This window comes from Poecilia reticulata, linkage group LG17 (genome assembly GCF_000633615.1).
Source record: "Poecilia reticulata strain Guanapo linkage group LG17, Guppy_female_1.0+MT, whole genome shotgun sequence".
In the NCBI taxonomy this organism is placed as follows: Eukaryota; Metazoa; Chordata; class Actinopteri; order Cyprinodontiformes; family Poeciliidae; genus Poecilia; species Poecilia reticulata.
Genome location: NC_024347.1, coordinates 9,686,879 through 9,710,827, shown reverse-complemented (window position 1 = coordinate 9,710,827; position 23,949 = coordinate 9,686,879). Strand labels below are relative to the sequence as shown.

Here is a 23,949-nt window from a genome sequence, read left to right as displayed (position 1 = left end):
TTTTTCCCATTTCATATTGTTTCTGAACTGTTCAGAAACAATATGAACAGTTGTTTCTGTTCATAACAACTGTTATGAACAGAAACATAACAGTTTCTGTTCATAACAGAAACTGTTATGAATATGTCGATGACGGAAGGTTTTGAGTCAATCTCGGCATTGGGTGACAAACTGAACGCCGCCAGTTCGCTGAGACCACCACGTCCTCTGACTCCTTATCAAAACATTCGTAACTTTATTAAAGAACAACAACAAAAATCAACAAAACGTGTTCAAATTAATGACCCAACAACAATAATAATCTCAGTGATTATGGTTTCAACAAGGTGTTGCGCAATTCTGTCCGTCCGTCCGTCCGTCCGTCCGTCCGTCCGTCCGTCCGTCCGTCCATCCATCCATCCATCCATCCATCCATCCGCTTATCCGGGGTTGGGTCGTGTGGGCAGCAGCTTCAGTCGGGAGGCCCAGACTTCCCTCTCCCCAGGCACTTCTTCCAGTTCCTCCGGGGGAATCCCAAGGCGTTCCCAGGCCAGCCGAGAAACGTAGTCCCTCCAGTGTGTCCTGGGCCTTCCCCGAGGCCTCCCGGTGGGACGTGCCCGGAACACCTCACCAGGGAGGCGTCCAGGAGGCATCCTTACCAGATGCCCGAGCCACCTCAACTGGCTCCTCTCAACGTGGAGGAGCAGCGGCTCTACTCTGAGTCCCTCCCGGATGACTGAGCTTCTCACCCTATCTCTAAGGGAGAGCCCAGCCACACTGCGGAGGAATCCCATTTCGGTCGCTTGTATCCGGGATCTCGTTCTTTCGGTCATGACCCAAAGCTTATGACCATAAATGAGGGTGGGAACGTAGATCGACCGGTAAATCGAGAGCTTCGCTTTTTGACTCAGCTCTCTCTTCACCACGACGGACCGGTACAGCGCCTGCTTCACGACAGACGCTGCCCCAAATCCGCCTGTCTATCTCCCGCTCCCTTCTTCCCCCATTTGTGAACAAGATCCCCAGATACTTAAACTCCTCCACTTGAGGCAGGACGACCCCCCTGACCCGGAGAAGGCACTCTACCCTTTTCCGGCTCAAGACCATGGCCTCGGATTTGGAGGCACTGAGCCTCATCCCGGCCGCTTCACACTCGGCCGCGAACCGCTCCAGTGAGAGCTGCAGATCACGATCTGATGAAGCCAACAGGACCACATCATCCACAAAAAGCAGAGATGCGATCCTAAGGCCACCAAAACGGATCCCCTCAACACCTCGGCTGCGCCTAGAAATTCTGTCCATGAAGGTAATAGAATCTGTGACAAAGGGCAGCCTTGGCAGAGTCCAACTCTCACTGGAAACGAGTCCGACTTACTGCCGGCAATGCAGACCAGACTCTGACACCGGTCATACAGGGACCTGACAGCCCGTATCAAAGGCCCGGTACCCCATACTCCTGGAGAACCCCTCACAGGGTCCCCCGAGGCACACGGTTGAACGCCTTCTCCAAGTCCACAAAACACATGTAGACTGGTTGGGCGAACTCCCATGCACCCTCCAGGACCCTGCTGAGGGTGTAGAGCTGGTCCAGTGTTCCACGACCAGGACGAAAACCACACTGCTCTTCCTGAATCCGAGGTTCGACTATCCGACTGACCCTCCTCTCAAGGATCCCTGAATAGACCTTACCAGGGAGGTTTAAGAGTGTGACTCCCCTGAATTGGAGCACACCCTCCGATCCCCCTTTTTAAACAGGGGGACCACCACCCCAGTCTGCCAATCCAGGGGAACTGCCCCCGATGTCCATGCGATATTGCAGAGTCGCGTGAGCCAACACAACCCTACAACATCCAGAGCCTTAAGGAACTCCGGGCGGATCTCATCCACCCCCAGGGCCCTGCCACCGAGGAGCTTTTTGACCACCTCGGCGACCTCGTCCCAAGAGACTGGAGAGCCCAACCCAGAGTCCCCAGGCTCAGCTTCCTCAACAGAAGGCATGTTGGTGGGATTGAGGAGGTCTTCGAAGTATTCCGCCCACCGGCCCACAATGTCCCGAGTTGAGGTCAGCAGCACACCATCCCCACTATAAACAGTGTCGGTGCTGCACTGCTTCCCCCTCCTGAGACGCCGGATGGTGGACCAGAATCGCCTCAAAGCCGTACGGAAGTCTTTCTCCATGGCCTCTCCCAACTCCTCCCACGCCCGAGTTTTTGCCTCAGCGACCACCCGAGCTGCATGCCGCGTTGCCCGCTGGTACCCATCAGCTGCTTCTGGAGTCCCAGAGGCCAAAAAGGCCCGATAGGACTCCTTCAGGTTGACAGCATCCCTCACTGAAGGTGTCCACCAACGGGTTCGAGGGTTGCCGCCACGACAGGCACCAACAACCTTGCGGCCGCAGCTCCGATAAGCCGCCTCGGCAACGGAGGCACGGAACTAAGCCGCCTCGGCAATGGAGGCACGGAACATGGTCCACTCAGACTCAATGTCCCCAACCTCCCCCRGAACGTGTTCAAAGTTCTGCCGGAGATGGGAGTTAAAGCTCCGTCTCACAGGGGACTCCGYCAGACGTTCCCAGCAGACCCTCACTACACGTTTGGGCCTGCCAGGTCTGACCGGCTTCCTCCCCCACCACCGGAGCCAACTCACCACCAGGTAGTGGTCAGTGGACAGCTCCRCACCTCTCTTCACCCGAGTGTCCAAGACATACGGCCGCAGATCCGATGAAACGATGACAAAGTCGATCATCGAAYCTGCGGCCTAGGGTGTCCTGGTGCCAAGTGCACATATGGACGCCCTTATGCTTGAACATGGTGTTCGTGATGGACAATCACAATGACGAGCACAGAAGTCCAACAACAGAACACCACTCGAGTTCTCGACTGCCTATTTCAACACAGATCTATTCTGACTCAAAGTGCAGCCGTTCTCCCAGTACTGCGTACCAGCTCAGAATCTTTTAAAAGTACCGGCTTACTTTCATCCCTGATTATAGCCCCTTGTGTCCAGATATTCTGGTGCCTTGATTGCTCTATGCTGTGTTAATCAGCATGGAGTAATATAATCTTAAGGATATCAAGCTTAACACCATCTGTCCACATAAAACTTTCATGGTAAAATATTTGTTAAAGTATCCATTCCACACTTGCAACACAATGAGAGAAAACAATGGACAAGCTTGCCGTTGAACCCGTTTAGCTCTAACAGTCACGATTCTACTCTTTCTAGGAGGAGTCTTTTCCTAGGAGTGGATCTTGAGGTAGTTCTGCAGCCCAAAGCTGAACACACAGAGGAATGGCCGCAGGCCCAATCTGTTAAGACAGATTCCTTCAATTCTCACCATACATGACATTATTGGTCAGTGATCTTCTACAGCACATTCAGTCACAAAATCTCATAGTTTAGCAGAGATCATCTACATAAGCATATTTTCATCAAATGTAATAAAATAATCAATCAATCCAGCTTTCACTTGTCTCCTCTTGCTTTCTGCAACACGAGCCAAGCAACCAAAAGTTTTTCCAAAGCCATTATAAACACAGAGCTGAGCTCACCTGAAGAAATGTCAATACGTGTGCTCCTCTTCTGTGTCACGTTCATGTAGACGGTTATCTTGCCTTCAATCAGTAACATCTCCAACCAACCCTCAGCCAGTTGTGTGAACATCAGCACTCCGTTGGGGTTCCACGTCCTGAAAGACAGACTTACTGAGAGAGTGTCACTGTCCCTCTGACCCGGCAGTCGCAGGAAGGATGTGGAGTTGAAGTAGACAGGAAAAGAGCTGGATTCAGCACAGGTGAATGTCAGGTTACGCTGCAGTAAAACATAAATTCAGTGGTAGAAAAATTAGCTGTAAGAAATAACCACAAAAGGCAAAACAAACCACTTCCTGCTTCCTAAGTGCTTATGATTCAGTGATCTTCCACTCGTGTCTTTATTTTTTTAAAACGGTCTTTGAGCGAGTGACTCAATCTGACCATCAGGCCTCTTGACTACGACTGTGAACAGCTATCCTTTAGGATGCATCTCACTGAAAACCTCTCATTTTGAACCGCAAATCCAAACAAACCAAATGGCAAAGAAAACAGTAAAAAATATTAAGTAGTAGGAATTCCACAGCCACAGTTGGTCATCATTGCTTCTAACTAGCTTATCAAAATCAATAAAAAACTAATCTAAGTCATGTATTGATTGAGTCATGTGAAATGTGAAACTGACTCTACTGTGAGATTATCACAGTGGAGGTACCATAACTGATTCAGAGAGCCATTCGCCATTTCACTGTGTACTAAGACTCAAGGATCAAATCAGTGTCTGAGTCTCTCACTAAGCAAACTGCAAGTATTTTGGAACTTTTTTTGTTAATTGGCTTTTACCTGTGTTTAGACATGTGATCAGCTTAACAGAAAGTACATCCAATAAACTGTTCAATAATGTCATTGAACACCGATCCAGAAGTGCAGTGTTACAGGGAATGCATGCAGAGGAAAGGAAAGATTTTAGCTGCTCAACCTTTTATGGCCAGCTGAGTAAGCCAAGTGGCGACTAACTTGTGTGATGTTGTGTTCACCATAAATGATTAAAATGGTCCACACATCTCCATGTCAACGTTCTGCAGAGGCCTGCTAATGAACCATCATTTGATTCAGGTGTGATGACCAGAGAAAAAACTAAAGCACTGCTTTGAGGACTGACTGTGCAGGACTGTCATTAACTATCCTGGTGCTGCAATTACACGCTTGGTCATAAATAAAGATTAAGTTTTGATGTTTATCTTTCTTATTCTAGTCAAAATTGTCCATGTCTGCATCTTGATGAATCAAAAATTTGATTTTCTCTCCACCAAAAAACCATTAAACACTCAGAAAATTTGTTAAAATTGTTGCACATTCAGCATCAACCCACCAATATCCTGTGTGTACATGTCCTTTGCAGTTTATTTATATAGCTATATAATACATACACTGAAATCAAGTGTCTATCTTTTTTTTATAAATTCACACCTTAGACACACCAGAGAGACTTTGTCGAGTTTGTTTGACAGATTTTGAAAAGCGCATTTAAGATTTGGAAAATGTTAAGGCTGATATCTCCTAATATGGCTATAAGACCTTATCTTTGCTTTTCAAACAAAATGTTAAACAAGAAACGTGCAAGAAAAAGTAGGGACTCTTACAAAGCTGGAGGTGTCCACCTTCTTCCTGCGCACCAAGCTGGTGATGTTGTCTCCATTGTAGGTGATTCCTTCCAAGCAGCCAGCAAAGTTCTCTTTGCCACCTAAACTCATTCTTGCAGATTCAGAAAGTCCTCCAAAGGTAAGCTAAGAAAACACATAGCACAGTTTGGATTGCCGTCACTAAATACATGTGTAAACTCATTTAGAATGAAACATGCCAACACTGTGGTCAGTGAACGTGTGAAATTCACCACACAAGTGAAAATTTACATTTACAGCTCTGGAAAAAATTAAGAGACCACTTAAAATGATCAGTTTCTCTAATTTTACTTTTTATAGGTATATGTTTTGAGTAAAATGAATATTGTTCTTTTATTCTATGAACTACTGACATGTCTCTGAAATTCAAAGCATATATTTAGTGTTTATTTGCAGAAAATGAGAAATGGTCAAAATAATGAAAAAGAAGCAGAAAGAAACCTAATTACTTGAGGTTTTCAGACCTCAAGTAATGCAAAGAAAACAAGTTCCTATTCATTTAGAAACAACAATACTACTGTTTTCATTCAAGAAGAGTTCAGAAATCATTATTTGGTGGGGTTCAGTGCAGCGGTCTCTTAATTTTTTCCAGAGCTGTATGTTGATAGACAAAGAGGAAAATGAATATTAAAAACATTTTTGAAATAGCTTTTTAGATATTTTTTTTAAAATGTATGACTTATGCCAAACATTGGGAATCCTTCCACAAACTTGATTTGACACCTTTGAGTTAACTGGAGTCACACCTGTGTGGACGTAAACAGACTGAACAATGCTTTCAAATACTGAGGAAAAGATGAGAGAAGAGAGTCAGACTGGTGTGCTCTGCGGCAAATTTTGCTTTTAAAAAAACACTGGAATGAACGTTTAGATTAAAACTAGGTAGTATGTAGCCTTATGTATTGTACTTATTGTAATGATGAATTATCCTTCCACTGAAGCACAACTAATTTAGACTCAACATTTCTAAAACTGAGATGCTTCATTTGAAACAATCAAAGATTTTCTTTAACATTTTTAGGACAACATGCATTTTTGCATTCCCAGCTCACAAATCACCATGGGGATGAACAATTAAATTAAATGTGTCCAAATTCCTACAATTTGGACACAGTGAAAAAACTACCAGTTAAACACTTCCCCCACACTCCCAATCTAGAACTGTATCACTATCACATAGCAAAATAAATACCACGACCAACTCCTTCCTTCCCACTCACAAAAATGTTTGTTTCTTATTTGACCAATACCAATATAGTGCTTGACAGCATGACTCATGGACAGTTTACCTCATAGTCGAGGTCCAGGTGCTCAAACCCTCCATTAGTCCTGAACTGTTGAGTTTGGTGGTCCAATGTAAAATTAATATTTCTACGGTAACGCTCAATGACAACAGAGTGCCAGTGACCATCATCTAATAAGCTTCCACTGGTTACGGAGGTGTGACCTTTAATCAGATTGTACTGACTGCTACCTGGAGAAAAGCAACACAAACAACACAGGTGGTTAACATCCCACAAGTCATTTCTGAAAGATAATATATACAGTCCTTTCACCTTTTAATGTTCCTACCTAAGTTGATGCTCAGCTCCATTGTTGCCCTGTGAAGCTGCAGCAGGATGTAGTCTCCTTGCTGTCCTTCCCCATAAAGCAGCACACCATCTCTGGCTGTGGTTTTAAATTTTAGAGAAATAACATCTTTCACAGTTTTCATCTTTTTACTCCTGAAGCGATAAGAGATGATGCTATGGCCATCAAAACTGATAACATCAGCCCCTTTGAGACATAGGAAAAAGAAAGTCAAATTCAATATTTTGCATAAGGAATTAATCTGGAATCACAAACCAGCAAATGTCTAAGAGTGCTAACCTAAGAGTGTTGGTAGTTATTCATAAATTAGTTCTGCTTTATATGAAAAAATCTCCAGGTACTTTAAAAAATGAAAGGGTCCAGTTAATTTTCAGCAATACACAATAATTGTATTATATTCAGTCAATCACATTTCACAATTTTTGTTTGTTTGTGCATTTCTACTTACAATATGAACAGCCATAGAGTTCCAAGCGGACTCCAATCCGCCCCTTTTGGCTCCAGTGCAGTGGGATAAAGCGGATGTAGCGGGCCACTATGGCATGTTGTAATTCTTCATGTACAACATCTTCACTGTTATTATTCCCCTTAAATGTCTGAAACACGTGATTATTATTAGGCTATTTTATTTTCTCTCATTTTTCTGCTGCAATAAAATACATTTTCATTGTTGTGTTTTGCTCTGTTTGGATGAAGGGTTTCAAGGTCTTAGAAAATATAACTTAGATGAGCTGGAAATACTGTTCTGTTACATGACTTATATTACTTATATGTCATGTACGTAACATGACATGTTACTAGATGTCCAGGTTCTTAACATCAAGAATCTTGATGTTACAGGTTCTTTGTAGCTATCCACCAGCCTTTTGATGACTTAGAAAAATAAAATTTTTGGGTTGTGACTGCTGAACTAAGTGATAAAAGTTCCTCATCAGGTCCCTGTGAGTCAGTACAGTAATCAATCCCTTTAATTTACTAAATAGCTAGAATGTATCAGACTGACAATTATGACCTGGAGTCACATAGCAGTCTTCTTCTTTTCCTTGTGGCTTTTTCCCTTTAGGGGTCGCCACAGTGAGTCATCCGTCTCCAGGTAACCCTATCTTCCGCATCTTCTTCTCTCACACCAACTACCTTCATGTCCTCTTTCACTCCATCCATAAATCTCCTCTTTGGTCTTCCTCTAGGTCTCTTTGCTGGCAGGTCCATCCTCAGCATCCTTCTACCGATGTATTCAGTGTCTCTCCTCTTTACATGTCCAAACCATCCCAATCTGACTTCTCTGACTTTATCTCCTACACATCTGACATGAGCTGTTCCTCTGATGTATTCATTTCTGATCTTATCCATCCTTGTCACTCCCAAAGAGAACCTCAACATCTTCATCTCTGCTACCTCCAGCTCTGCCTCCTGCCTCTTTGTCATTGCCACTGTCTCTAAACCAAACAGCATTGCTGGACTCACTACTGTCTTGTACACCTTTCCCTTCATTCTTGCTGATACTCTTATCACACATCACACCAGACACTTTTCTCCACCCAGTCCACCCTGCTTGGACACGTTTCTTCACTTCTTTTCCACATTCACCGTTGTTCTGGACTGTTGACCCTAACTACTGTATTTTCCGCACTATAAAGCGCACCTAAAAACCTTCAATTTCCTCAAAAGCCGACAGTGCACCTTATAATCTGGTGTGCCTTATATATGGACCAATACTGAGCCACAACAGGTCTAGCAACTTCGGTAAGCAGCYGCCGACTTCATTTTCGCCCATAGAAGAAGCGCGCGGTGCATGCTGGGATAGTTGTCAGAACGCTGGTTTGTAATCTATTAATAAAGTTTGACTGACCTATCTACCTACCAACCGTCTAGAATCAGGTCATCTGCAGGTTATTTAGCACCACGTTCTCCATGAACATGCTGTGCGTGAACGAAGAAGGGTAACCATTGTCCGACCACGCCCCGGCCCAGTCGCGGAAGGCTCTCCTCGCTGACCGGAGTCGGACTGTTTTGTTGACATTCTCTTTAGTGCAGCTCCATCTAGTGGATGCATAACGTAACTCCAGGCTCTACTGTAGCGTCTATTCTATGTGCCTTATAATGCGGTGTATATGAAAAAAGTTTTAAAGTAGGCCATTCATTGAAGGTGCGCTTTATAATCCGGTGCACCTTATAGTGCGGAAAATACGGTACTTAAAATCTTTCACTTTCTTTATTTCTGTTCCCAGTAATCTCATGTCTCCACTTGGGTCTCTCTCATTCACACACATGTATTCTGTCTTGCTACGGCTAACCTTCATTCCTCTCCTTTCAACAACTCTTTCCCATAACTTCATTGAATGACTCAACTTTATACCTCTGTAGTTGCCACAATTTTGTACATCACCCTTGTTCTTGAAAATTGGTACCAGCACACTTCTCCTCCATTCCTCAGGCACTCTCACTCTCCTCACTCTCTAGGATGTCATTGATTAGCCTTGACAAAAACTCTACTGCTGGCTCTCCTAGACACTTCCATACCTCCACAGGTATGTCATCTGGACCAACTGCCTTTCCACTCTTCATCCTTTTCAATACCTTCCTGACTTCATCCTTACTAATCTGTGCAACTTTCTGATCCACAGGAGCAGCTTCTCCTCTTTGTTCTCTCTCATTTTCTTCATTCATCAACTTTTCAAAGTACTCCTTCCATCTTCTTATCACACTTTTTGCATCTGTCAGTAGAGTTCCATCTTGGTCCTTAATAACACTAACCTCTTGTACATCCTTCCCATCTCTAGCTCTCTGCCTCGCCAATCTATATTGGTCCTTCTCTCTCTCTTCTCTCCCTCCTTACTCTCCAGCCTATTATACAAGTCAGTGTATGCACTTTGTTTGGCCTTAGCTACCTCTACCTTCACTTTACGCTGCATCTCCCTGTATTCCTGATGACTCTCTTCAGTCCTCACATTGTCCCACTTCTTCTTGGCTGCTCTCTTTCTCTGTATCCATATTTGCACTTCCTTATTTCACCACCAAGTCTCCTTGTCAACTTTCCTTCCAGAAGACATACCTAGTACTCTCCTACCTGTCTCCCTGATAACATGAGCAATAATCAATATAGTAATCAATCCCTTTAATTTACTAAATGACTAGAATGTATCAGACTGACAATTATGACCTGGAGTCACATAGCAGTATATGTGAGAAAATACCTCTATCAGAGTAAACGGAGAGCTCAAATTTTTTGCAATCTTTGGCTGAGGCAAGCTGCCCTCCGAACAAAAGTAATTAATTTATTGAGACTAGTCTTAAATCTTCCACAATTAAAGAACCACTGAATATTTTCTTAAGTTTCTGAAATTTGATAGTACCACACAAAGAAAAGTTAGAATATAGTGGAAAAGCCCAATGCTTTGTCACTCATTTCAAAAAGTGAAACTTATGTATTATATAGATTCATTCCACATAGAGTAAAATATTTTATTTCTGTAGTTTCTGTTGCAATAAATTATATTGTATTTCTATTTCTTGTAATTAGATGATTGGCATCCACTCAGCAGTGCTGACCATCTATTTCAAGGTTCTTTATTATTAGATTCTTAAAAAGTTTATTTTTATGAAACACTTACCAGTTACTAGTTAGTGTTAAGCTACACATTATCACTTAGTAGTCATTATGTCAGAAGAAAAGACATTAGCAGATCATGCAGCATAATGATTGTGCGGGTTTTAGAGACAGAATGTTAACTCTGCTAGAGGGTTACAGTTACTCAAGTAGCTACGTTTTATTTTGTGTGTTATGACTGAACCATATTCCTGATGGCTTTTGATATTGTTTTGTAATGAATTGGAGATATTTTAGGATACTTGGAATTAATATGGATTTTAATTGGCTGCATTTAAATTAAACCTGTTTTTGCTTAAAGAATGAGATGACATTTGCTGTAAATTTGATGTTATATCGGCCCAGATGGGCTGCCAACAGAATTTTATAAGAAATTTAAAACTAGACTGCTAGACCCCCTTTTTGACATGTACTTGGACTCATTTGAAAAGGGAATTCTTCCTGCCTCCTTAAGAGGAGCCCTGATTACTTTGCTGCCCAAACCTGAAAAATCTTGTAATAAATGTGAAAATGTAAGACCAATAAGTCTTCTTAATGTCGATTTAAAGATTCTATTTAAAATTTTGGCTCGAAGATTGGAGAGAATATTGCCCGAAATAATTACTTGTGACCAAAATGGGTTTATTGTAGGTAGACAGGGATTTCATAATGTGAGACGAGTGTTGGATATTATTTATTATATGGAAGAAAAAACAGACACAGCTTTGTTATCACTGGATGCCGAAAAGGCTTTTGATAGAGTKGAATGGCCCTATTTATTTGAGATATTGAGAAGATTTGGCTGTGRGGACAATTTCTGCCGGTGGGTTAAAYTTTTATACAATGAGCCTTATGCTGAAATAGTAACAAATGGAGTTGTATMTAAATYATTCAAAATTAAGCGAGGATGTAGGCAGGGGTGCCYCCTGTCCCCTTTATTATTTATTCTAGCAATAGAACCGTTTGCCATTGCGGTGCGGTCTCATAAAAACATAASAGGTTTGACAATAGGCCAACAGGAACATCGAATTGCTTTAATTGCTGACGATGTCATTCTTTTTTTGGAAAAACTGAATGATTCTATTCCAGCCTTGGAATAGAATCCAAGGCTTCTATTCTTTGGATTCTATTCCAAGGAATAGAATCCAAGGATTCTATTCTTGGATTCTATACCCTGGATAAAGTATATCCAGGTATAAAGTATCCAGGATACTTTATATCCTGGAAGAATATCAGGATATAAAGTAAATAAAGACAAGTCTTCATTAATGTTACTTAATTCAGAAGAAAGAAACAGTGTTGGGAACCCTTTCCAATTCAAAAAGGTAAACTGTTTTACATATTTGGGGATTCGAATAGTACAATGTATAAATGACATTGTTGCAGTTAACTATAATCCCATAATAGACTCAATTACTGCCTCTGTAGACAGATGGAACAACCTGCCCTTGTCACTTATAGCACAAATTAATGTTCTTAAATCCAACATAATGCCTAAACTTTTGTATTTGTTCCAGAACATCCCACTGCCACCTCCTGCCAATTTATTCTCGGCAATAAAAAATATTTTCATACGCTTTTTGTGGAATAATAGAAGACCAAGGTTACGTTTGTCACTTTTATACCTTCCATACGACAGAGGTGGCCTTAGATGCCCCAATCCACTTTGGTACTATTGGGCAGCTTAATTGAGGACTATGATGCATTACTTTACAGATAAATCTCTCTTGCCTTGGGCGAATATCAAAAATTGTTCTGTATCTCTCCCTCTTCCCCAATACATTTACTCAGAAAAAATCAGAGTACTAAAAAAAAGGACAAAAAACCCTATAGTTAGAAATATGATCTTGGTTTGGTATCAGGTTAAGAGGTATCTAGGAGATTTCTCCTCTCTATCACGCTTCAGTCCGATATGGGGTAACCATTTTTTCCCTCCAGGCAGGGCAGATCCTGGTTTTAGGCAATGGGCTGAAAAAGGTTTAAAGACAATAGATCTTATGGATTCAGAGGATGGGTTTATGATGTCGTTTGAAGAGTTGAAGGACAGGTATGATATTCCAAGTAAACATTATTTTAAATATTTACAGGTGAGGAATTTTATTAGAATATTTCAAAATCAGTGTGAGTCCATCCCCCCGTTGTCCACTTTAGAAATCGAAATGAAGAATGATTGCTTGGGAAAGGGAATTATCTCAAAACTATATAGCGTGTTGGTGGAGGGATCCTCTGAGTCTTCTTTATGGAAGCTCAATGCCTGAGGAGAACTTGCCTTCAGAGGATTGGGAGAAGGCATGTGTTGAAGCACAAGCACAAACTACCAATACTCGCCTCAAAGTACTGCAATATAATTGGCTAATGAGAACATATGTGACGCCAGAAAAGCTTAATAAGTATAATGGTGCCATCCCAGATCTGTGTATTAGATGTGGAGAAGAGAAGGGAACGTTCTTCCATTGTGTCTGGAAATGCAAGAAAGTTCAACAATTCTGGAGGGAGATTAAACAAGCTCTAGAGGCTATATTAGATATAAAACTAGCTTTGGACCCCAAATTGTTAATTCTAGGTTTGTATCCTGATAAACATTATCTGTCGAGAAAAATAATTACCGCCGTAGATTTATGTTTACTACTTGCAAAGAGAGTCATAGCACTTTCATGGAAGAGTACCAGTAAGCCGAAATTCATTACGTGGATTAAAGAAATGTCCACAACATTACCATTGGAAAAGATTACTTACATTATAAAAGGGAAACTATCGCTATTTCAAAATATTTGGGGTCCTTTTATACAATATATATTGAGCATGGATGTGAGGGGTGGGGCGGATGAAGGATAGTTGGTTCTCTGCAGCGCAGTGTCCTAAGATAATGTCCTTTATTTGTATACTTGATTTCTTTACTTTGAAAAATACATTAAAGTTTGTATTTTCTGATCCACATACAATACTAAAATAATGTGGGCTAACTCCTGAAAATAGGGAAACCGTTGTTACCGTAATTGTTGTTTTTTCTCAGGGTAATCAGGGGGATTGGGGTTAAGGGAGTTGGTTTTCTTTTCTTATAAACTCTGTTTGTAATAAGTGCTGCTCTAAGAGATCTCAATGTCTTGACTGGCAAAGAAAGGCAGGTTGAATGCTGGACAATAATTTAATTACCCTTTTTTTTGTTTGATATGACACTTATGTCCTGTACATTATTGAAAGCATTGTTGTAAAACCAATAAAGATAATGTTGGAAAAAAATTTTTTTTGTTATATCAATAAAATAAACTAACTTAATTTAAAATAAAACTGTTCAAACTACATGCGTCTCTGTGTGACAAGACTCCCTTTTTTTTCTGCAAATAAAATTTTCATTTTAATCTTACCCAAATGTTTCCATCCTTTAAATATGGTCTCCAGTTGTTGGCTGTGTCACTATAAAGCAGCTGGTACTGACTTGTCCAGTCGGAGCTTCTGTAGCGTCCCTGTGTTGCTATGGAAACTACTTGCTTCCTAGAGCCCAGGTCTACCTGCAGCCACTGGTAACGATTTGTATCCAAAGGTGACCAGCCTCCAGCACCTAAGTGTTGTGTTGTTCAGAGTGAGAAATGTTAAAAACAGGGGAGGAAGAAAAACATTAAAAAGAATTATCTACTCCTACAGTTTCTCTCAGGTATGACTCAGTTTCACTAAGATTTCTCCTGTTTTTATCAAATCCATTTGTCTTTCCTTAATTAATGGCTCTATTCTCATTGCTATGGAGCTCATGAACATTTTATCTCTGCTTTCAACAAATTCACTGTTGTTACAATCAAGGCCAAAAACACAAACTCCTGACAAGAGCCATGGCTGAATCAATCTAACCATTGAGCAGTGAGTGTGCTACAATAAAATGTGAATTGGCAATAGGCAAGCTCCAGAATCCGTGTATGATTCGTTCTTTGTTTTTTTCGTTTCAAAATAAAATTGGAAAAACAAAACAAGCATGTGTTTTTTTGTTTTTAAAACAAAATTAGAAAAACGGCAATTGCAAAAATACAAATAGAAAATGAGCTGTCAATTTAGCTTTTCATTATTTCATTGTTGACAATCGATCTGACCCGGTTTACACAAGGGCCGTATCACACATACACAATATGTTCTGCCCCGCACACTTTGTTTTTCTACACTCGTCCAAAGCGGCATGTAATTAATTTGATCATGATACTTTCACACCGATAGCCTTTAACTCCGACTTTGTTTTGTATATGAAGCTAATGGCTGCTAAATGCAGCTTCCCATTCAGTAAATATCTAAAGGGTTAGGCCATCCAATTTTATTTTATTTTTTACCAACCTTTAATCTGCTCTGGTTTAAAAAGACGCTCAAACCGTGACTAGAACATTCTGCCAGTCATTCAAACCCTTTAGTTTAAGTTTTTCCTTTCTGAACAGCATTAGCATACCAATTACAATCCGGTATGTCATGAACAAGCATGCAAAAAAGGTTATCCAAAATATACAATATCTTGGATAAATATAGTATATTTATCCAAAATAAATATACAATATATTGTATATACAAAAAAATTTATATACAATATACTGATAGATAGTATCTATTTCAGGTAAATACCTGGAAATAGATACCAGAAATAGCAATCTATTTCTTGCAGAAATATATTTCTACCAGGTAGGAAATGTTTGAAATAATTTCCCAGATTATTAAAAGCTTAACTAAATAAATGTTTGCCTACGGAAGAGGATTTGGGAAAGAAAAAAAGGTAATCATTCTGTCTTTACTCTCAGAATTCAGACTTTAATCTAAAAAAAACAAAAAACAATCTTGTACATCAGTAGGTATTAGAAAAATGTTACAGGCCCCTTCTCCTCTTCTGTGGTTTAACACCTCACAATATCTTTTCACATTTTTATAAGTGATGTATGACTGTCCAATTAGAAATGAAAACCTCTGTCCCCTTCATGAGACTGTTTGTCCATCCATCCATTTTCTTCCGCTTATATGGGGTTGGGTCGTGTGGGCAGCAGCTTCAGACGGGAGGCCCGGACTTCCCTCTCCCCAGCCACTTCTTCTAGCTCTTCCAAAGGCGTTCCCAGGCCAGCCGAGAGACATCGTCCCTCCAGCGTGTCCTATTTATTATAACTTATTAAACTCAACTGACTAAACATAATGAACAATTTTTGAGTTGATACTTTTCATTATTTCTTAGCACTGGCAAGAAACATAAAAAAAACAAATATTTAATTTGTATCAACCTTTATGTAATCAGAGCTTTAAACTCAAATCTTACAAAATAAACAGAGACGAAATGTTTTCATAAAAATGTATTTATTACAATAACATACAAGCAGATATTCAGCCAATGTTTGGGGAATCATGAAAAAATATTCCTATAATTTATGTATATAAAAGATGAGGAGACAGTGAAGAAGACGATGTCAGGAGGAGGAAGAGGATCACTGGGAGATTCTGGGAAGCTGCATCCAAACCTGGAGCTGAGGCCTCTCCTCCTAAGAGCCGCCTGTATGAAACAATAAAAATAAATATTTAAAAAAGTTCACACTGCACATAAGAAGCCAATCGAAGGGAAGAATATATTTCACACACACAAATATTTACAAACTACAAAAAGAATTTACAAACTACAAAAAGATCAGAGGAAGGGAGTATTAGTAATTGGTATTGGATGATGTCAGTGTTTAGAAAATACTAAGATCTTCAGAAGGATCGAACTCTGCAGAGAGGAATATTATATTTTAACACACGTATCAAACAGTATATATGCAAACACATTAAACTCTTCATGTTACACTTTTGAGACGCTACGATCAGATATCAAGCAGCAGAATACGACCAGGTGACTTGCCCAGACCTTGGTTAACGGGGTAAACACACTCCACCCGGCCGCTGAGCCTGGAGCCGCCTGGCCCCGTTAGCGGAGCTACGCTGCTCCGAAAACTCCGGAGTATATTTCAAACTGCACATAACTAAGTGCGTAAATTAAGGTATAAGGGCTACTTTCCAGCCTAAAAACATCTTAAAACAACTTTTTGTGACAAATGAATAGTGTACTTACTGTTTGTCGCTGCTGGAGGTGCAGTGCAATGGAAGCCATCTTGCTGGTCCAGAGGAGACGAGTATGGCTGCAGTGGAAAGCCACTCCCCGGTGCTCTGGCCTTTCAAAATAAAAAACTTAACTAAAAACTCAGGCTAACCATTTTTCTCGGTGACCAGATGTCTGGTATTATTTGTTTCTCAAAGGAGCTTTACTTAAACTGACTTGCGGCTGGCAGAAAATACTACAGTATATAGCCTGAAATGAACAAGCTTGTCTCCCTGCAGCCTGCATAATGTGTGTGATACGGTCCCTGTGTAAGCCGGACAGAGAGAACTTCCGGGTCAGACCGCTTGCCAAAAATGAAATAATGAAAACCGAAATTGACAGCTCATTTTCTTTTTTATTTTTGCAGTTGCCCTTTTTCTAATTTCGTTTTAAAAACGAAAAAACAAAAAAAACACATTCTTGTTTTGTTTTTGCAATTTTATTTTGAAACGAAAAAAACCAAAGAACGAACCATACACGGATTCTCCAGATCCACATGTTTATATATAGCTAAAAAAAAAAAAAACATAACATAACATCTAGGAAAAAAATATTTCTAACCATATTTACATTTTCTTTTAGTGGTTCTTCTGACACTAGTGGTCTTTATTTACACTTTCTATGCAGCAAAGGTTCAAAGGTTGGGAACTAAACTCCAGACAGGGGCGTCCGCTTTCCCTATATATCACTTACCACTCTAAGCTCCAGGTCTAGAGATTGGAGGGCTTCTTTACCATCTCTCAGATTTAAGTCGAGACTCTTGCTTAGCCTCTCCAAAACAATAATACTTTGAGTCAGGAAAAGCTTGTTGGAGAATTTAAAACCAGCCACTAGCGAGCAAAGAACATAAAAAAAACACGCTCAATTTGAGTTCTTCACTAACATCTCGTTTTGAGATGTGTGTCTTCTTGTAAGCCAAGTCAGAGAAACATGACAAATCTCCTGCCAATACGGAGAAACAGATTATTAAAACTTATTTTGTTGAACTCACTTCCTAGTCTGACCTCACTGTGGATATATACTTCAGATCAACAGTCCACATCTGAGTGAGAAGTCATGACGGTATGATAAATTATTTGGTAACTGGATCCTGAAACGAATTGTCATCCTTGGTAGATTCTGACTTTTTTTGCCTTAAGTGAGGCAGACTACTGTCCTGGACCTAGACCAGTGTTTCTCAATTCTGGTCCTCAAGGGGACCATTGCCCTGCATATTTTAGACATGTTTCTTTTCCAGACCACTTGATTCAAATGATTGCATGCAATCAAATACTGCAGAAGAATGACTTATTAAAGTTAGGTGTGTGGCAGTAGGGAAACATCTGAAACATGCCGTTCAGTGGTCCCTGAAGACCGGAACAGAGAAACATTACCCTAGACCAGTACTTCTCAAATAGTGGGACGCGTCCCCCCAAGGGGGTGAGATGCAGGACTTTATAATGGGGTATATACCACGAGAGGTGGTGACGTATTTCCGTTTGAATTTATGCCACATAGATTGGTTCCGGGTCCTGCTTGCTCCTATTGTTTGTAGCCAAAGCTGCAAGATCTGTACCATGAAAAAGACGCAAAACTTAAAACATCTGCGAGCTACTGGTACAACAACTGAGTTTTGTTGTGCGCCGTGGTGTCCAGTAATTAGCCGGTACCATCCAGTGCTTAGTTTTTTTCATTTTTCTGCTGATGTCAAGGCAAAAGCCGACTGTAGCCAAAACTTAGCCACTACAGCTAACACACGGTTTGTAGCTGCCTGCTATTTCAAAGCTTGAGGATATTGAAGATCCAGCTTCAGAAACGGGAAGACGGAGGTTAAAAGGGAGCTGTACGTGCTTTGTTCACTGGAATAATTTGTTGGAAAATAATGCCGTAGGAAATCCACTGCTACGAGAACAGCGGCAGCGATTCGGCACAAGGCAAGTCAATAAGTGCGTTGATGCGTTTGTGTTATTCGGAGTATGAAATTATTTTTAGGCAACTCCTTAGCTTTTGTTTATATGACAATTATACAAAATACATTTAACATGCAGTTGAAGCGATACCGAGCAGGTATCAACTAAGAGCAGCAATGCTTCAGCCCGATCCAAACCACACAAGTAGTCAGTCAAATTAAGGTCCAAAACCTTCGCTTCACAGCCGTTTAAGTGGCACCGATCCACATAAAAAACCCACAGAACAAATGGTACAAATCACGTATTTCCCGAATCCCGAAAATATGACATCTACCTTTGCCGTTTCATAATTATAATCCACGTTAGAGTGAATTTTTCCACTTGGCTGCTATAATCTGTTCTTGCATTACACAACGTAATTTCTCCTTTTTTTCCCCCTCTGAGATTCTTCTTAGAAAATTAGGTTATGAAGTTACATCCTCCCGCTACTTTTTGTTTTTAAAATGGTAAATGTAGGTTTGCCTCGACTTTTATAAACTAATGCCTCTTCTATGCATCATTTTTTGTATTACTGTTGGTGCAGGTATTAGGCGAACACAGTGCTTTGCCTGCTACTAGTTTAAAATAATTTCAGCTGCACTTTCAAGAGTATTCAGATTTTAACATGCATTTTCTAAGTAGTAAATATTTCAGTTCACTCTTACTCAGTAACTTTAGTGTTGTTACACCTCTGAAACATTTTTTGCAGTTTCTTTGTGATACCAGAACTATTTCACTTAAACATTTAATTTCCTGAGATATAGTTAATTTATTTTCAAGCAAACTCTCAAAAAGAGCTGAAGATTTATTAGTTTTGATTACTTTGTGCAGCTAAATATGAACGCTTATTAGTTTTTTTGTTTTAAATTTTTCAGGTTTGCATCGTAACACCACGTGATGTTCCTGAGCCGTGATCGCTGTGCTGATTACCTTTCCATTGGATCCAAGCACTTGGACCAGCTGACGGCATCCATTAGTCCACGGTCTGCCGGATCATCACAACATGGACTAACCTTTTATTTACAGTACTTGGTTAAACTATGATCTTGAAACCGGAGCACCAAATATGCAAAAATCTACCTGCAGACTTTGTTGGCTACCCTGACACTGCAGTCATCCTGGACAGGGCTGAGCCGGACTTCCTCTCCTCCAGAGTGACGAGTTTTCAACACTGTTACGGCCAGTGGCCTTGTGTATGTTTTCTTTTCCGTTTTTGTACATCTGCAGCTTCTAATCAAGTTGACTCCACTTGGAAGTGGATGCAGCCCTGCCTTCCTGTGCCACTCCCTGAGGCCTACAGCGATTGGCTCATCAATTGCCAGCTCAACCAATCCCTGAAGAGGCCTCCCCTTTAAAAACCAAGGACTTCCTGGGAGAAGGCGCGGCTGATCCTTTGTTCAGACAGCTTGCCACTTTGTTGGGTGTTTGTTTTTTTCGACTGCTGTAAACTTGATAGCTTGTGTAACTCGCTTTGTCCCTGTGGGGGATTTTTGTATCTTGGCTACAGATTTGTAGTTTGTTTTTGTTTAACCTGTATGGAAAGTCTATTTTTGTTTGGTTAAGATATTTGGTTTACAACCCTGATTGTTTTGTGGATTTTGTTTTATTTAGTACATTTTTGTTGCAAGTCCCTACCTTTTGATTATTGTTAATTTTTACCTTTTTATTTTTTTGTCAAAACCCAAACAATAAACTTCTAAATTGTTAAACCTTACCACCTAGGTTTCTTTAATGTTACTTCCCTTTCCCCTGGCCGAGCCGGGTCGTAACAATCACCAGTAAAGACAAAACAAGTCTGATGTCTGATTAGCTGCTAGGAAGTATATTATATATTCACTGTTCATTTTGCTATCCTGTTTGTACCTACAATAAAATTTACTCTACATTTTACAAATCTTTTTTTCCCCTTTTCTCAGTGTTTACGTTATATCAAGTATTTGCATGTAGATCAAGAATTCAAGTGAGATGTTAAAATGCAACACATTTAGGTTATACCAGCAAAGAAATGTGAATATTAAGTAATATGTTGTTAGTCATCCATCCATCCATCCATTTTCTTTCACCCTTGTCCCTCAGTGGGGTCGGGAGGGTTGCTGGTGCCCATCTCCAGCTAACGTTCCGGGCGAGAGGCGGGGTCACCCTGGACAGGTCGCCAGTCTGTCGCAGGGCAACACAGAGACACACAGGACACACAACCATACACACACACTCTCACACCTAGGGACAATTTAGAGAGGCCAATTAACCTGACAGTCATGTTTTTGGACTGTGGGAGGAAACCGGAGTACCCGGAGAAAACCCACGCATGCACAGGGAGAACATGCAAACTCCATGCAGAAAGACCCCAGGCCGGGAATCGAACCCAGAACCTTCTTGCTGCAAGGCAACAACCAACTGCGCCACTGTGCAGCCCTTTATGTTGTTAGTCATATAATTTAATATACTGAATAAGAATGGTTGATATGACTTACAAGATTTTTTTTCATACCAGATTTGATTTTAATCGATTCCTCCCCTTCTCAATTTCTATAATATAATTACAGAAAATACTTTTAAAAAGTGCCTTTATTTCAATGATTTGTTCTGTGAGTTGTATAAGGGAGCATTAAGGTCAGGATATAAGAACTTTTAATTGCAAGAATGTAGTCATCATTACAGCAGAATAAAGATGAAATTTTATAACAATGTCTTAAAATTACAAGAAGTTGTTTTAATGAGAAATAAAGATTCAGATTGATCTGATGTAACCAGCTCAGTCCATGAGGTTCTGACATTTGTCAGTAATCAAGATGTACATTTCCACCTCAACTGACCAGGTAAGCATTAAGGTAAAAATAAAAAATAATAGAGCAAATACTGTATACAAAATGGAAACAGAGCAACTGATAGAAATACTTTCTATATAAAGAAAAGCAAAAAAGTTAATAGCAGGAGAAAAGTTTTTGACATTAGCTCAGCCAATCTCTCCCTCCAGGAAGCCATCAAACAGAACTCCAACTATAATAAAGATATAAAAGAGAAAGAAAACTGAAAGTTAAAATAACAAATAATTCCAAATTAATAATTCATGTCTAATGCGTTCTGGAATCTATTATTGACATTTTACAAATTCCATAAATCAATTAGAAGGTTTCACAAATGTTTTATTTATTCTGCTGTTAGTACAGAATAATCTAGTTAGGTTTGAAATGTCTAGGTGTTGTTTTTAAAGTACAACACATTAAAAAAGCTCAAGATAGTGAAAAATCGCCCTTTAGCTATTTTCTGAATTAGATGCTACATTCGGAAGCTAACTTCAGCTTCACTGATAGGTTGGGCACAATATAGACAGATCTGTATATGTTTATATAGATATATATCTATATCTATAAAGCATAGATATGTAGATTGCACACTGCACAAATACTCAAAACACTTAACGTTTACATAGCACCTTTGTAAGCTTGTCCCTGTTAGCTACGTCAGACATATGAGACATTATGATGAATACAAACGATTTAATAACTTACCTTTGAAGTTATTGTGAAGTTTTGACACACCCAGGTTAAATTCTTTGTTGTTGTTGGAGCTTTTCAGGACGTTTGAATAATTCTGTAAGCATCATTAATAGTCTTGCAGCCACTGAGGAACCATGGACCTTACCACAGGGGCCACGTTTCATTGGCTAATGCCCATTTTACGTCACAGTGCAGCTATCACGTGCGTTACCGTCTCACAAATGCAAGCTAATGTACATTGTGGACTAGCAAACTGACAGAAGGTTTTTGCTTCAGGACTCGAAAAAGAATGAAAAGAATGGTTCTCCACTGTCAGTGGGGTATCTGTACAGGCGATGTCAGATCCTGACAGATGCCTGATCGTGTTTGTGGAACTAAAATTCACAGATTTCCAAAATCTGAAACGGAATGTCTTGCTTGGATTAAAGCTTGTGCACGACCGCATTTGCAGCTCAACCGTCGTAGGATCAATAAGAACAAAGGAGTGTCTGCTGGTGTAAGTATTATTGCTTTGCTTTCTTTGTGTTTAGTGAATGAAAAAAAGAAAGTAAATAATAAACACATTCATTATGAAAACCTTTTAACCAAGTACAGCATAATGGCAGTACCGATACAACTTCTACATCCTGAAGCCTGAGCTGAACAGATCAATATGCAATGTGTACCTTATCTGACATACATTAAAGATTTTATTTTACCTGAAAAGGCTTTTTACTAAACTGTAATTGTGTTAGCCACGCTAGCACCGAGTACCGTGTATCAGGCCTAGGCACATTCGAACCCTCAAAACCATGAATGTCCGACTTACCCAGCCTTGCAAGAACAATAGGCATCATCTTGTCCACAGCTATATTTATGCTGAGGATGTTTGGATCTGCTGTTTTTCTCATCGACCGGTAGCATTTAGCTGCAACGCGCACAATGTTGGAGGCATCGCGTGGCTAAAACACCTTGATGTTGTCCAAAAAAGATGACATGAACTTGTTGGTTCCCCTGTCCATTATTGTGGCTGATATTTTGTGAAAATCCAGCAGAAATGCTAAACTAATCGACTCAGAAATACTCTGCAGAGAGTCAGTCGAAGTGAAAGACGCCATGTTTACACATAGAAGCTAAGCACTGCGAGGCTCTGCTTGTGAGACATGAAGTCACGTGGGACTTTCGAGGGGCGTTTCTGGGCGGAGCTTGGTAAGGTCCATTGTTAACATACTCTTGCCTGTGCACCGGAACCATTCTATGTGGCAAAAAAATGCGGAAGTGCTAAAACGGAAGTCCGTGGCATGTACTCCATTGTCTTTATTCATGTTAACTGATAAACAAGCCTCCGGTCACTAGGTGGCAGCAGTGTTCAAACTAATCAACAGCCTGCCTGTTCAAGCCAGTAGACGTAGCCACAGCACTGTTGTAAACGAAGCAGAAGAAAAAAACAACAAATAAAACGAAGCGAAGGACACATGTGCGGATGTTTTGAAATATATCTATCTAGAGGAGAGATGGAGAAGTTTGACAGTGAAAAGAAAAAAAGCAGCAGAGGTCTGTGGCCAGGATAAGAGATTCTTATGTTTGAATACAAGAATAAAGTCATAATACTACGAGAACCCAGTCGTATCAGCACAGTAATTTAAATATTGGCCGAGTAAAGACGCAATATTGCCGGAAGAAAGTCGCTAAATTAAAAAGCTTCAATACAGTGATATGCAACGTGACCCGCTCAGCAAGTCTGGTTTTTTCTGTTAAATAAAAAGTTGTTGAAGCAATCGTTTCAAAGTCCTGGGGCTGAAAATTTGCTTCTGATGTGCTAAAACATTTAGTGCTTAGTAATTTGTTAAACCAGTACCATCTATTACCTTACTACCAAACTACGGCCCGCGGGCCGGATCCGGCCCGCCTCCACATTTGGTCCGGCCCCCTGAACAATACCAGAGAGCATTCAGATTTTTTTTCATATATTGTATTTTCCGGTTTATATGTGGATTTTTCTTCAACCACCAGGGGGCTCTTTAGCAGGAAGTGTGTCCTGTAAACTGTGGGTGTTTTGTTTTGCATGGCGCATTGCTGCCATCTGTTGGACTTTT

General features: G+C 40.4%; 1 protein-coding gene across 2 annotated transcripts in view; it reads right to left on the bottom strand.

Annotated features, from left to right (window-relative positions):
• The window catches only part of cntnap2b (contactin associated protein 2b), a 96,792-nt gene that overhangs the window by 69,526 nt on the left and 3,317 nt on the right, over positions 1-23,949 (bottom strand). For both annotated transcript variants that reach the window (XM_017309994.1, XM_008433525.2), the window contains exons 3-8: positions 13,733-13,926; positions 7,230-7,377; positions 6,764-6,967; positions 6,481-6,665; positions 5,153-5,296; positions 3,531-3,789 (exon numbers count right to left, since the gene is read on the bottom strand). In XM_017309994.1, the coding sequence (XP_017165483.1) occupies positions 3,531-3,789; positions 5,153-5,296; positions 6,481-6,665; positions 6,764-6,967; positions 7,230-7,377; positions 13,733-13,926 (1,134 nt within the window). The remainder of the gene's footprint in view (positions 1-3,530; positions 3,790-5,152; positions 5,297-6,480; positions 6,666-6,763; positions 6,968-7,229; positions 7,378-13,732; positions 13,927-23,949) is intronic.